The 13,980-nt window shown below is 44.2% G+C and overlaps 1 protein-coding gene across 1 annotated transcript in view; it reads left to right on the top strand.

The window, feature by feature from the left end:
- Positions 1 to 13,980, top strand: part of LOC129701953 (collagen alpha-6(IV) chain-like) — a 398,708-nt gene that overhangs the window by 319,409 nt on the left and 65,319 nt on the right. The window contains 1 exon segment of the mRNA XM_055643398.1: positions 11,522 to 11,692. Coding sequence (XP_055499373.1) covers positions 11,522 to 11,692 — 171 coding nt within the window.

Here is a 13,980-nt window from a genome sequence, read left to right as displayed (position 1 = left end):
GCTTGAGAAGGGGAGGAGAAAGCAAGGACTACCTGAAATTGGAAAAGTCAATGTTCATACTGCTGGGGTGTAAACTGCCCAAGCAAAATATGAGGTAGGTACGTTACAAAACCTACCTGAATCGTGGCTGAGCATCTGCCCTACCCCGTGTCCACGATTTTGGCGCTGTTTAGAGGGGGCAGGTTTAAAGCGCGATTTTTACTAGGCTGTTCCAATCGAAAATGTTCAGCCTAGTAAATCATTAACGGAAAATCGCTGAAAGACCCCGTCGCAAAAGGTATTATTAGTTTTTATGGCCTTGTATAATATTTATAGTAGTTTGAAAATCACTCTCTCACTCCGCAACCTCTCGCAGCCCCAGGGTTTTATAAAGCAAACAATTAAAGGTATGTACCTTATTTTTACATTAAATAGGGCTTGTATATAACCCTGTAATTAAAGTTTTCTATAGCGAGTAGTTCATTTTGGGCTCCTTATATCCCGCAGTATTTTTCTGGGCACTTGAGGGCACAAATCCAGCGCAATGTGAACGTTCTAAACCAGCGCGTTCACAGGAACCCACTAGAAAGCCGATTTAAATTGACTTTAATTTACAGCAAATGAACACTAAATTCCTTCCATTTGGCCTATAAATTGATGTAAATGAGATTTAAAAATCATGTTTTATTGTGAATTATTTGTGAATATTATTTGGACACTTGGGCTATTTAAAAATGTTAATCATTTATTAAGAAATGGATAGATGTTTAGATCTGGTAATTGAAGTTTGAAATTAGCTACAATTGGGTAACTAACTAATTATATGCTTTAATTTCAGGTCATCCAAGTAAGATTATTTTATATTTGTTTCAGAATGCTTCAATTTATGATAACTGAAAATTTCATTCAGTTCTCTTAATTTTTAAGAAGGTTATGGGCTTTTGACTGTCCATGATCACAGCTTTTTTGTTATGTCCGTAGAAAATCAATAGGGAACAAGATGCTAATTTCCGAGTTTGAAAATGGCCATAGCTTTTTTTATTACTTGAGATATGAAAGTGAATTAGGTGTCAAATTAAACTTATTGTTATGCTTTATCTGATGGGATAAATTGCAGACTTGATTTTTTAAATCTCAAAATTTTGTAACATTGCTATATGAGGTGCTGCTCCTCCAATTTGCGGCGGTGCTCACTCTGGCCATGGCGGAGGCCCAGGACAGAAAGGTCAGATTCGGAATGGGAGGGGGAGTTGAAGTGCTAAGCCACCTGGGAGATCAGGTTTGTTAATGCGGACTGAGCGGAGGTGTTGGGTGAAGCGATCGCCAAGCCTACCCTTGGTCTCACCGATGTAGAGCAGTTGACACCTAGAGCAGCGGATGCAATAGATGAGGTTGACGGAGGTGCAGGTGAACCTCTGCAGTACCTGGAAAGACTGCTTGGGTCCTTGAATGGAGTTGAGGGGGCAGGTAAAGCGACAAGTGTAGCATTTCCCTGCGGTTGCAAGGGAAAGCACCAGGTTTGGGAGCACATCGGCATGATGTAGTGGTCCATCTCATGGTTAGTTCCCGGAGGCACTCGGAGTACAGATGCTGGAATCTGGAGCAATGAACAATCTGCTTGAGACCTCTGTGGTGGGGAAAGGAATTGTTGGCATTCCAGGTCGGGGCTCTGCACCATGAAACCGAGCTCCAGGATGCATAGGAAGGAACTGCAGACGCTGGTTTAAACCGAAGATAGACTCGAAATGCTGGAGTAACAGGCAGCACCTATGGAGGAAAGGAATAGATGACGTTTCGGGTCGAGACCTTCCTTCAGTCTGAAGAAGGGTCTCAACTCGAAATGTCACCTATTCCTTTTCTCCAGAGGTGCTGTCTGACCCGCTGAGTTACTCCAGCTTCTTGTGTCTAATGTAGCTTCTAGAATTGGGCTTGTCAGAGGCAGAGCAGCTGCCTCACCATGCCAGTAGCCCACTGTTCAATCCTGACCTGACGCAGAAGCCTGTGTCTTCTCCCCGTGGTTGCCTGGACTCCCTGCAGGTGCTCCAGTTTGCTCCTACATCTCAAGTCTTTAGAAATCTGTATAGGATTAAGATACTTGATGAATGACTCAGAATAATCTATTCTCCTCGGTCTAGCTCATGATACCTGGTAATAAATCATCCTCCTGTTCCAGGTGAAGAATGATTATAACTCTTCAAGAGTTTTGGTATTCTAACCCATTCTCCAAATAGAAGGTGGATGCAAACTGACGAGATGTCTGCACAATTTATTATCAGTTCACAAGTTAATTGCCCCAGTGTATAGTTGAGAGGTAGAATTGGGGAGATTCGATTACATGGAAAATTAGTGGGAGATTGTGTTGTTCTATGAGGCTGCATAATCTCAAGGGATCGAATGGCCTTCTTTGATGTCAAAGCAATTATGAAAAGTTACCTTGAGGACAGGAAAGCAAGGAACACCCACACGGAAGCCTGAAAGACATTGATTTTTTTTAATGAGGTGAAGAAGGAGGTGTTGCTTCCCGCATTCATCTATCCCAGATCCTTCCTCATTCAACTGTACATACAACTGGAACCACCCATCACCCCAGCCCATTGCTTGAGCCCCAGGTGACAGGTTCATTCTCAGCTAACCTTCCAGCCTCATGTCATTGGCTCCAGTCTTGAACAACAGCCAAGGCTAATCTGTGGGCAACTATCACACCTATCCATCAGCCTTATGCCCCTGTCCCACTTAGGAAACCTGAACGGAAACCTCTGGAGACTTTGCGCCCCACCCAAGGTTTCCGTGCGGTTCCCGGAGGTTTTTGTCAGCCTCTCTACTTGCTTCCACTACCTGCAACCTCTGGCAACCACCTGCAACCTCCGGAACCGCACAGAAACCTTGGGTGGGGACGCAAACTCTCCAGAGGTTTCCTTCAGGTTTCCTAAGTGGGATAGGGGCATCACTCTAACATCTCTCTGCAGGTTAAAATTGACCCTGTTCTTCCTCTGAGTTTAGTTTACTTAGTTTATTTTATTGTCACGTGTACCGAGGTACAGTGAAACCTTTCTGTTGCGTGCTATCCAGTCAGCAGAAAGACAATACAGGATTACAATCTTTTCCTTACATCTTCTTTTCTTAGCAGCTATTAGTGTCCATATTGAAAGGCTCAGAAAGACTACATTATGCAGATAGACCTTCAGTTTGCATTATCCTATTTGGACGATGGTTCGGAATACCAAATAATAAGGCCAATTCAATAGCAATAATCATCCTTCATCTAACATAGGAGAATTATTTTGAGCCATTTATGAGGTCAGGGGAGGATAAAATATTCTGATTTATTCATCAAGGTATTCTAATCCAGTACAGATTTCTACTAAAGATTTCTGGCACCAAATGTCCTTCACAAATCCTTCTAGCAAGTACATTATATCCACGGTCTTTTTGTGATCTGTGAACAATTAGTGGTGAGGCTAGACCACCACAGCTCAAGAAGGCAACTCCTCAGTGGGACTGTTAATATTGGTCTCGCCAGGGTCATTCTCACTCTGTAAACTGACAAAAACATGTGGAGTGCAGGTGGATTCTAATCCTCCCTCCCACTGACAACAAGCGATGGAACTGAAACCCCACCATGTTTGTTTTTGTGGGTCAGGTCATTGTTGGAATGATCTAACTGTGAAAGCACTTTAAAATTACAGACACCTCTATTGTTTGAATGTAACAACTTCTGATTTGGATGCAGGTCTGTGATTATGTGACCTCACTTACCTCAGTTTATTGTCCGAGGGCGCAGTGAAAACCTTTCGTTGCATGCTATCCAGTCGGCAGAAAGACAATACATGATTACAATCGAGCCATTTACAGTGTATAGATACATGATAAGGGATAAATGATACGTGATAAATGAATAGTTGGAGAAAATCATGGTTAAAGTAAGAAATGTTGCTGTAGGAATAAAGATTTCATAGAGTGGAGCGATTGTAATATGTGATTGTAGACCTGCTTCTGTGGCTAGCTCGCAGATAGTCGCCTGGGTTGGGTGTGTCATCTCTTGGTATATTTTGGAGGGAAATTCTTCCATTATTATTGACTCTTTTCTGTTCATCTATTCACATATGTTGTCCATGCTTCTGTTCCATTCATCACCTACCAACTTTCCATATCTGGTCTCAATCGAATGTGGTGTGGTCACTGCATGTAGGCTGTGCAGGTGAGAGGGAGTTGTCTGTAGCTTAATGCAAAATGGCCTAACCCTCCTGCTTTCTAAAGCTTAGGTCGTTGCTGTCTGCACCATCCTATAGAGTGGAGCCCGCTTATTATCATTTCTTAATTGTGCACCCTACACATTTCAGGAGGTCCATTAGAGTGCCTTTTCAATCGATTCGAGATACTCTAGTTTTCACAGAGCTCTCCACCTAAGAGATGGAGTGAGACGGAAACTTTGCTCAAGTCATGCTGAAAACTACTGGCAGATGATTGAGGAACAAGCAAAGCTGCATGATGGCAAGAGAGAAGCAACTACCTCTGGCTTCTTCCAATGAGACACCCTTAAACTGACCATATCATGTGGGGATTTACACACTTCATTCCTAACTTATTCACTTTACACCCTGTCTTCATGAACCCACCAACATTTGGACTAAAACTACAGTCAGACTACATCAATATTTTGTTTCCAATAAATGAGCAGGCTCCACTGTAATCATGCTTCTGGCTAAAGCTGTGATCCATCAGCCTCAGCAGTCAACATGTCTTTTAAATTAACATGGATAAATTGCTACCAGACTATTGATGTGATGCTTGTTTTCAAACTGTCCTGGCTTCTTAACATAATGGCTTAAATATCTGTGGTAGTGATAGTAACATCTGGTCATTGCTACTATGGCTTCAAAATTATTTTCCTTTCATATCTAAGCTATTGATAAAACTTGCTGGACTGCCTGACATTTAAGTGACTTGCCCCATTGAACCGATGAGCATGCAGTCTGCTTTTCTAGTTTGCGAGTTAAAATATAACCAACTTTATCCCCAGTTTCGCCATTGGAGAGCAGCATTGCGCCTTCTCAATATTCCCCATTTTGTGGTGCAGAGACTGAGACTTAGAAGCAGCCATCAACGATGCTGAGCACTAATGCACAATGGAAGTCCATGCAATGTACACCAGCTGCACTAGTGTCGATCTGCAGAAGACTGTGGAGGCAAAGTCAGTGGATATATTTAAGGCAGAGATTCTTGATTAGTACGTGTGTAAGAAGTTATGGGGAGAAGGTGGTTAGGTAGGGAGAGATAGATCAGCCGTGATTGAATGGCGGAGTAGACCTGATGGGCCAGATGGCCTAATTCTCCTCGTATAACTTATGATCTTATGATCCAGGTGCACTTTATTTCATGTAGATAAAGGTCTTCTGCATTGAGCCAAAACTAAACTCCAGGTTTCGAAGGCTAACAGCTACTTTCCTTTATTAAGTATGAAGACCTTTGAAACAGACGGCATGGCATTACCCTGAATATAAGGAAGGGACTATTGGTTGAAAATCCAAAACAAGAGATTGCAGATAATGGGAATGTAGCAAAATTGTTTCGCAAATGGTGGAAAAGCTCAGCAGGGCAGGCAGCATGAGTGGAAAAGGAAACAGTTAACGATTTAAGTCAGGATCCTTGCATTAGATTATTTTGGCCAGTGCCCCTCCTTCACACCCTCTACCCCTCATTATCCTGAAGGTGCTAGTATTGTGCTAACTCTAGCACAGGTGTCAGTGATCAGAACAGGGTGTCATTGGTAATGTGTGAAGCTGCACGGTGAGTGTTGCAACATTGGACAAGCTTAGTCCTCTCTTCCTTCGGTGGTCTCAAGTCTAGTGGTCTGGTGCTCAATAGACTTCCCCTGTGGGTCAGGATCAAACCTGGAATCTTCCCCGTCTGTGCAACCTACCTGTATATCTGGGATATTAATTTACCAGCAAAGTCCTCGGGGAACTTGCTGCATGTACAAGAATTGAATTGAAATGCTCACAAGATTTTTACACCTCTGGACATGCTGCAACCAATTTCAGGTGCAATTTTACGAATTTCACGTCCCTGGTTGTAGATGCCAAGAGTGTACATCAGATGTTCAGGTAGATAATGACATACGAAATCCATCCACATTTACGATGCTGTCGGTGAAAAGGAAAGCGGAAAAAAATAATCCATTAGCTTTAGCCTTGGTACAATTAAAGTGTTTTTTCAAGGCTACCTTTGCAGAGTGGAAGCTCTGTTGGCACCAAGCTGCCCAAATGTGGTACAGGTATAATGTTACGTGCCTAACTCCAAATAATATGCCTAATCTTGTATTACCAGAATTGATCTTGAGTTCCATCTTTAGACTTTAGAGATACAGCACGGAAACAGGCACTTCGGCCCATTGAGTCCATCCCGACGAGTGATCACCGCGAATGCTGGCACTATTCTACACACTGGGGACAATTTACAATTTTACCGCAGCCAATTACCTTACATACCTATGTGTTTAAGAAGGAACTGCAGATGCTGGAAAATCGAAGGTAGACAAAAGTGCTGGAGAAACTCAGTGGGTGCAGCAGCATCTATGGAGCGAAGGAAATAGGCAATGTTTCAGCCCAAAACGTTGCCTATTTCCTTCGCTCCATAGATGCTGCTGCACCCACTGAGTTTCTCCAGCACCTTTGTCTACCTTTCATACCTATACATTTTTTGAGTGTGGGAGGGAACCGGAGCATCCGGAAAAACCCCACGCGGTCACAGGGAGAATGTACAAACTCTGTACGGACAGCACCCGTAGTTACGATGGGACCTAGCTCTCTGGAGCTGTATGCCAGCAACTCTACCACTGTGGCACCACTATTAATCTCTTGCACAATTCAACTTTACGTAATTTGAACAAGTTCCACCAAACACATTCATTTCACCAGGTTGCAAAATTACTGCATGTTCAAACCAACTCTTTGGCTCACAGAGGGGATACAATACTTTTTAAAGGATCATGGATGTGCATCAGATTCACTACTAGTTGGAAGGCAGGCAACCAGTTGTCCAGAAGTACAAAGTATAGGATTTCCTCTCAGAGTAGCCCCAGAGTGAAACTGCCATGAATGAACTCCATCCAATTGCAGGGTTGGTGGGGAGGGGAGGTTAGGGTGCTACTCTCTACTCATCTCTATCCGAGATCCTGTGTGGGAAGGAACTGCAGATGCTGGTTTAAACAGATAGTGGGTTCCCGCTGAGTTACCACTGAGTTACTCCAGCATTGTGTCTTCCCACATCCTTCCTCATTTAGCTGCAATCACATCTGGAGCTAACCATTATCCAGCTTCACTGTATGGAGAGCAAATTCATTCATTCTGAGGCAGAATGACAAATTCTTTCTGAGCTCTCTTCCTTATCTCATGTAATTGTCCCTAGTTTTGGAAAAAGCCTAAAAATTAAATGAGCGTAATCTTTAGGATAAGAAGTTAGGTGCAAATCTTTCACCGTTCCCTATCATCTGCTTCTCTCCAAAAGTTGAACGTGACATTGTTAGATGTTGGTCCTTTGAGTTTATTTACTTCCTGACATTCAATAGCAAGGGTGCATAGGGCAACAGTCTAGGGTTCAGGTGCACTAAACTGGACTCCACATGGAATTCAATGGTGAGCCTGGTCTTGCTCACATTCACCAACACTCTTCCGGGGATTCACCATGTTTAGCCTGCGCCAGGTCATACCTGGTGTAACATTGGAGAACTACCAATTGCACAGTGATTCTAGGTCTGTGGGTGGAGGCAAGGGAAGACTCGCTTTTTTTTCATCAGTTAAGTTGATTTAGCGTAATGCCTTTTTATTATGTTTAATTTTCTTTAAATAACTTTTTTCAATATTACACTTTTTTTTTTCAAATTTTATTTTATTTACATCCAGTGTAATAGATTTTAATTGCCCCTTCCTTGAGGTATTGGAGCGGGAGAAGGGGTGTAGTGTTGTCACTCCAAAAGTAACTTTTCGTTTCCATTTTGCCAACTCCTGCAAAACCGATGCAGTCTCTTTAAACCAGGTTTTCAGTGGCATGTACAATGCTGGAAATATTCAGCAGTTCAGGCACGACTTGCAGAGAGTGAACTGGTTGAAGTTTGAGGTTGATGGGACAAATGCTGGGCAACTCTACCCAGCTGATTTTGTGTTGCTATGTACAGTACAGTATAGTTCTGAGGAGTAGATGACAATGGAGTTACATGCACGATCCCTTATGATGTACAGCAAGTTTTACATATGCCATGGGATGTATTTTGGCTTGAACCTTTCAATTATAACCAATTAAAAAATGAAAAAGCACTTCTAAAAGTCTGGGGGAAAAAATCACCAATAAAACAATAAGCCAACTATGTATAAGAATCATTGAAAGTTTACATAGCTATGGCCATAGAATATTGACCATACCTCACTTCATTATCACCTCTTCCCCAGCCAACAATGGCCCATTATGGGCTGCACTATTTCCTGGTCATCTGTTGCCGGACCTGTTGTGTTCCACCCTTTTCCTACCTTAAGTTCCATCCCCTCTACTTTTAGCTTGAAGGGTACAGACCAAAAGCGTTACCCGTCCTTTTTCACCAGAGATGCTGCCCGACCCGCTGAGTTACTCCTGCACTTTTTGTCTATCATTGACATATACCAGAATCTGCAGTTCTTTTCTCCACATTTGCCTCTTCCCATTTGTTTGTTCAGTACAATGGCCAGTGGCATGATGGTGGTGACCACATGATGACGATGGGAGATCTTGTTGACGTTGTTCACTCTGATATATCTTGCATCAGGGGCTTTGCCTCTCGCCAGATATTATGTGAACCTCTCCGGTTTTCAACCAAGTAAGAAACAAGTCACAGTGAAGAAAAACCAGTGAAGCATAGTATTTGTAGGCCTCACTTTCAGTGCTAAATTCATTTCCAGGCAATTTCAAATCTGATGCATGTTTGAATCAGGCACCAGCATGAAAAATGACATCCATTGCTTCCTTAAAAGAAGTAGAGTTAGGGCCAGATTTCAGTTCTATGTGACGGGCTTTGCTCATTCTTCAGCATGTAGCTGATGCAGTCTCATTCATCAAATAAGGCTTCATTGTTTTTTATACCTGGTTACACTAATAGGAACTGAAATAAAGGCCAAAGGTCTTATGGATTGTTTTTTTCCAAGCGATTTTGCCCAACGTATTATTAAAAAAAAAGTTTTTTACACAATTAAAGGCCCTGTCCCACTTTCACGACCTAATTTGTGACCTCTGACGACCTTAAACTACCTAAAAAAATCAAGGTCGCGGTAACCTACGACCTCCTACGACCTTCCACGACTATGTTGAAGACCTCCTACGACTATGTTGAAGACCTCCCACGACTATGTTGAAGACCTCCTTCGACCATGTACGTTTTACTGCTGTTTGCAGTAGCCCTTTTGCTTCAGGAGCCTTTTAAGAAAGGCAGAAGAGGAAGAGCAAGGGTGAGGAGGAAGCACAAGAAGAGATCTCAATGGGTGAATGGAGATGATGTGATGGACTGTCCCAGTACTCCAGATGACTGGGAGAGAGTGGCGCTGGGCTTTGACAAAAGATGGAACTTTAAGCACACATGTGGGGCAGTGGATGGCAAGCTTGCCATTCTTGTCCCTGTCCCTGTACCCCTCATTTTCCTTTTCATACAGGATGGCATTCTGCTGGCACCATTCCTCAAGGTCCCCCTCCTGCTGCCTGGTGAAAGTGTAGGGCACAACCTTCCTCCAGCCCTCCCTCACCACCAATGGGGCACCTGCCTCTGATGCTGTGTCAGATACAGGAGAAAGGGTCGCTTTGCTGCCTTCAAATGAGGCAGTGAAGGATGGGGTGGTGGTGGGGACATATACTACCACCCTGATCTCATCCTCCAGGGGTCTCTCATGCAGAGCTACCTTCTCCTGCACCATCACCTCCTGTGGCATCACCTCCCGCCACTCCTCCTCCTGAGTGGGCAACACCTGCATGGCCGTTTTTTTTCAGGGTTGTGCCCTCCCCCTGCACTGCTGCCTTTTTGGTGCCATCTCTAAAACACAAGTCTCCTCTCCAAAAAACTCTCCAGCTATGAATGAACATGCCTTGGAGTGACAGAGGTGACGTTCTGCTGTTTAAATAACCTTTTTTTTCTACTGACCTTTTTATCACCCTGGAGCTATTACCTCCGACTGCCTCCAACTACTTATGACTACCTACAACTACCTACGTCCAGAATCACGACCTACCTACGACCTACCTACGGGTAAAAAGTATCTATTTTTTCCATACCAACCTTTTTTTTCTCGTGGACATTTTTTATCAGGCTAGAAAAAACGCCACGACCTACTTGATGCCACGAGTACCTACGACTAGCATCACGGCCTACTACAACCTACCTACGACCTCGTGGCGACCATGCTGCGAGTGTGAGTCAAGGGAAAACTCGGCAGAGGTCATGAATTAGGTCGTGAAAGTGGGACAGGGACTTTAGGATGGCACAGTGAATCAGCGGTAAAGTTGCTGCCTTGAAGCGCCAGAGACCTGGGTACGGGTCCTGTCTACGGAATTTGTACGTTTTCCCCGTGACCTGTGTGGGTTTTCTCCGGGTGTTCCGGTTTCCTCCCACACTCCAAAGGCATACAGATTTGTCTGTCAATTGGCTTGGTATAATTGTAAATTGTTGCTAGTGTGTGTAGGATAACGTTAGTGTGCGGGGATCACTGGTCGGCGTTGGGTCGGTGGGGTGAAGGGCCTGTTTCCGCGCTGTATCTCTAAACTAAACTAAAAAAGAATTAAAAATAATCGAGAGGAATTCAAGTCCCAGATATACTTGTTATTCAAATATTGATGTTGTTTGAAGATGAGTTGCCCATTATGGGACAGTTGTCAGGTTTGAGCCCAGATTTTTGTACGGGGTGATGTCTATGTAGATAATACTGAGGGCTAGATTGTTTCTCTGGCTCTAGGAGAAATTGAAGATGAGTTAGGGCGATGGGAGAGAGTATGGAGGGAGGAGCTATCAAAAGGCAGAGAGAATAAGCATGGCCTTTGTGGAGGGCAGCAAGAGGCTCTGTTTTCAACATTCACTCAGCTCCCACATGGCAAATGACTAAAATATAAAATATTGGATAATGGATGGTAAATGTGATATCATTGTCCAAATGCAGTGTGACACATCAGGACATGACAGGAACCGCAATTCCATCTTCTTGAGAAGTCTAATCGGCAGGAGTGCACTTACGAGCAGAATTTGCAAAGTAAAATCAGTTTTGAAAGAATCAAACCAGAGAGTGTATTTTGTCAACCCAGCAAATGCTAACCAATTAAGCTGTAAAGAGGAAGAAAATTGCTGACTGCGTTAATAAGGGTTTCGGCCCGAAATGTTGCCTATTTCCTTCGCTCCATAGATGCTGCCTCACCCGCTGAGTTTCTCCAGCATTTTAGTCTACCGCTGACTGCGTTAGTAGTTTTGTAGTGGCCAAACATGATGCCTTTCCACCTTCTTCTCCAAAGTTTGACTTAAAAAGTGAATTGTCTTTTTTTACAGGTTTCCCGGGACCAAAGGGTTTCGTAGGAGATCGTGGGCCTTCAGGACCCTCTGGCATGAAGGGATTCCCAGGAATGTCAGGAAATCCCGGTTACCCTGGGTCTCCAGGACTCCCGGGACTTCCAGGGGAATCTGGCCGTGAAACGCCATATAGTCGATATGGTGGAAAAGGTACGCTGGTTTCATCCCTTTTCATCAATGCTCATTTCACAAGAGCCTTGTTATTTTTGCATTTTGACTCCAAGGCTGTGAAAAATGGACATCAGCAAATTGATGGTGAGTTTTACACCCTGGGTGAGGAAAAAATCTGGGTAAAGTGCGAATATAATGCAAAGTTTCTTTCACCCATCCACATCTCTTAAAAATAGCAGAGTCAAGGGATAGGGGCAGGAACGTGGTACTGATTGGGGATGATCAGCCATGATCACAGTGAATGGCGGTTCTGGCTCGAAGGGCCGAATGGCCTACTCCTGCACCTATTGTCTATTGTCTATAAGATGAATTTTAATGTTGTATCCTGCCATCTGATAACTGAATCATCCTACCACAACCAGAGATCGGTGCTGAACTACTATCTACCTCATTGGTGACCCTAGACCAGGGGTTGGCAACCTACAGCCCCCGGGCCGAATGCAGCCTATAACCCGATATCATCCGGCCTGCAGGCATAATATTTTCCCCATAATCATCTGGCCCATCATCTCCGGTACCTCCCGGGCCCGAGGCCGTGGTGCCGAGCAGCGGCGAGGGTCGCCGAGCAGTGCCAAGCGCTGCCGAGCGCGACCAAGCACCGAGCTCTGGCTGTGATGCATCCTGCGCAAAGCCGCCAGCACGGCCGTGCACCTTCTGTGTCTGGGCTTCACTGTCGGGATCGGGGTTGGCAATACGTGGTTGATGTTCTATGTGAACACGTGATTTGATGCCTGCCATCCGGGGCGGGATGGGGGCCGTGTGTACACGAGTTGGAAGTGGCCCGCCATCCGAGACATGTGACCTGGCCCCTATGCAGAACATGGTTGTCCACCCCTCCCCTAGGTTGCTGACCCCTTCTTGGTCGGACTTTGCTGGCTTTACCTTGCACTAAACGTTATTCCCTTATCATGTATCTATCTATACACTGTAAATGGCTCGATTGTTATCATGTATTGTCTTTCCGCTGAATGGTTAGCAGGCAACAAAAGCTTTTCACTGTACCTCGGTACACGTGACAATAAACTAAACTGATCCAATTCCAGCTCCAAGGTCATTTAGACACCGCTGTTATTCAATTAGAACTTACCTATCCAAGTCCTCTTCAGGTCCCAGTATCGAGTGCCTGATGAACCTTCTCTGTTTCACGCAGTGACTGCTGAAGATTTGCACTTGACTTACATTCCAAATATATAAAGCTATTTCAGTGGCACACCAACATTAAATGTATGCACTGTTAGTCCACACACATTTAGCGTTACTTTAGGCAAGGCAAGGCAAGGCAACTTTATTTATATAGCACATTTCATACACGAGGCAGACTCAAAGTGCTTCACATAAAAACATGTCATACAATAAAATGAAATAATAAAATGAAATAAAATAGAAGTTTACAAGCTACTGGAGAACACTAAAGGCAGAAACTTTTCAAAGCAACAGTGCAGCTTTTGCAACATTACTGACGTTAATTTCTGCTGTCAGGATGCGCAGAAACAAAGATATGAAAGCCCTGTCCCACGGTACGAGTTCATTCCAAGAGTTCTCCCGAGTTTGCCCTGATTCGAACTCGGAGATTTACGGTAATGGCCACTCGTCGGTACTCGGGGCTCTCGTGGACATTTTTCAACATGTTGAAAAATCTTCACGAGTCTTCCCGTGCTTACCTGCCGTTAGCGAGTCTTCCCGAGTACCTGCCGTTAGCACTATGAGACGTCCCCGAGCTCCGACGTACCCTCTACGTTCATTCTCCGTGCTTACCACGAATTTGATTTCTTTAAAACTCGGGAGAGCTCTTGGAATGAACTCGTACCGTGGGACAGGGCTATTAACATCCTACATCCACCATGGTGCATCCACTATTCCAGCCTGTTTGGAGAATATGCCTGGCAACTGTTCTGTTTCGTTTTTGATCACTTCACCGAGGGAATTCACTGGGTGGCACGTTGCTCAGAGGTACAGCCTTACTGGAGCTGTTTTACAGCGCCAGAGACCCAGAATCTGGGAAGATTGTTTGACGGCACTGGACCTGTACTAGATGAAATTTCGAAGATAAATCATCATTGAAACGTACCGAATAGTGAAAGGCTTGGATAGAGTGGATGTGGAGAGCAAGTTTCCACCAGTGGGAGAGTCTAGGACCAGAGGTCATAGCTTCCTTTAAGGAGATGAGGTGGAATTTCCTTAGTCAGAGGATAGTGAATCTGTGGAATTCTTTGCTACAGAAGGCTATGGAGGCCATCAATGGATATTTTTAAGGCAGAGATAGATAG

This window comes from Leucoraja erinacea, chromosome 12 (assembly GCF_028641065.1).
Source record: "Leucoraja erinacea ecotype New England chromosome 12, Leri_hhj_1, whole genome shotgun sequence".
Lineage (NCBI taxonomy): Eukaryota > Metazoa > Chordata > Chondrichthyes > Rajiformes > Rajidae > Leucoraja > Leucoraja erinaceus.
Note: the sequence above shows the minus strand (reverse complement) of the source record. Positions and strands in the feature narration are given on the sequence as shown.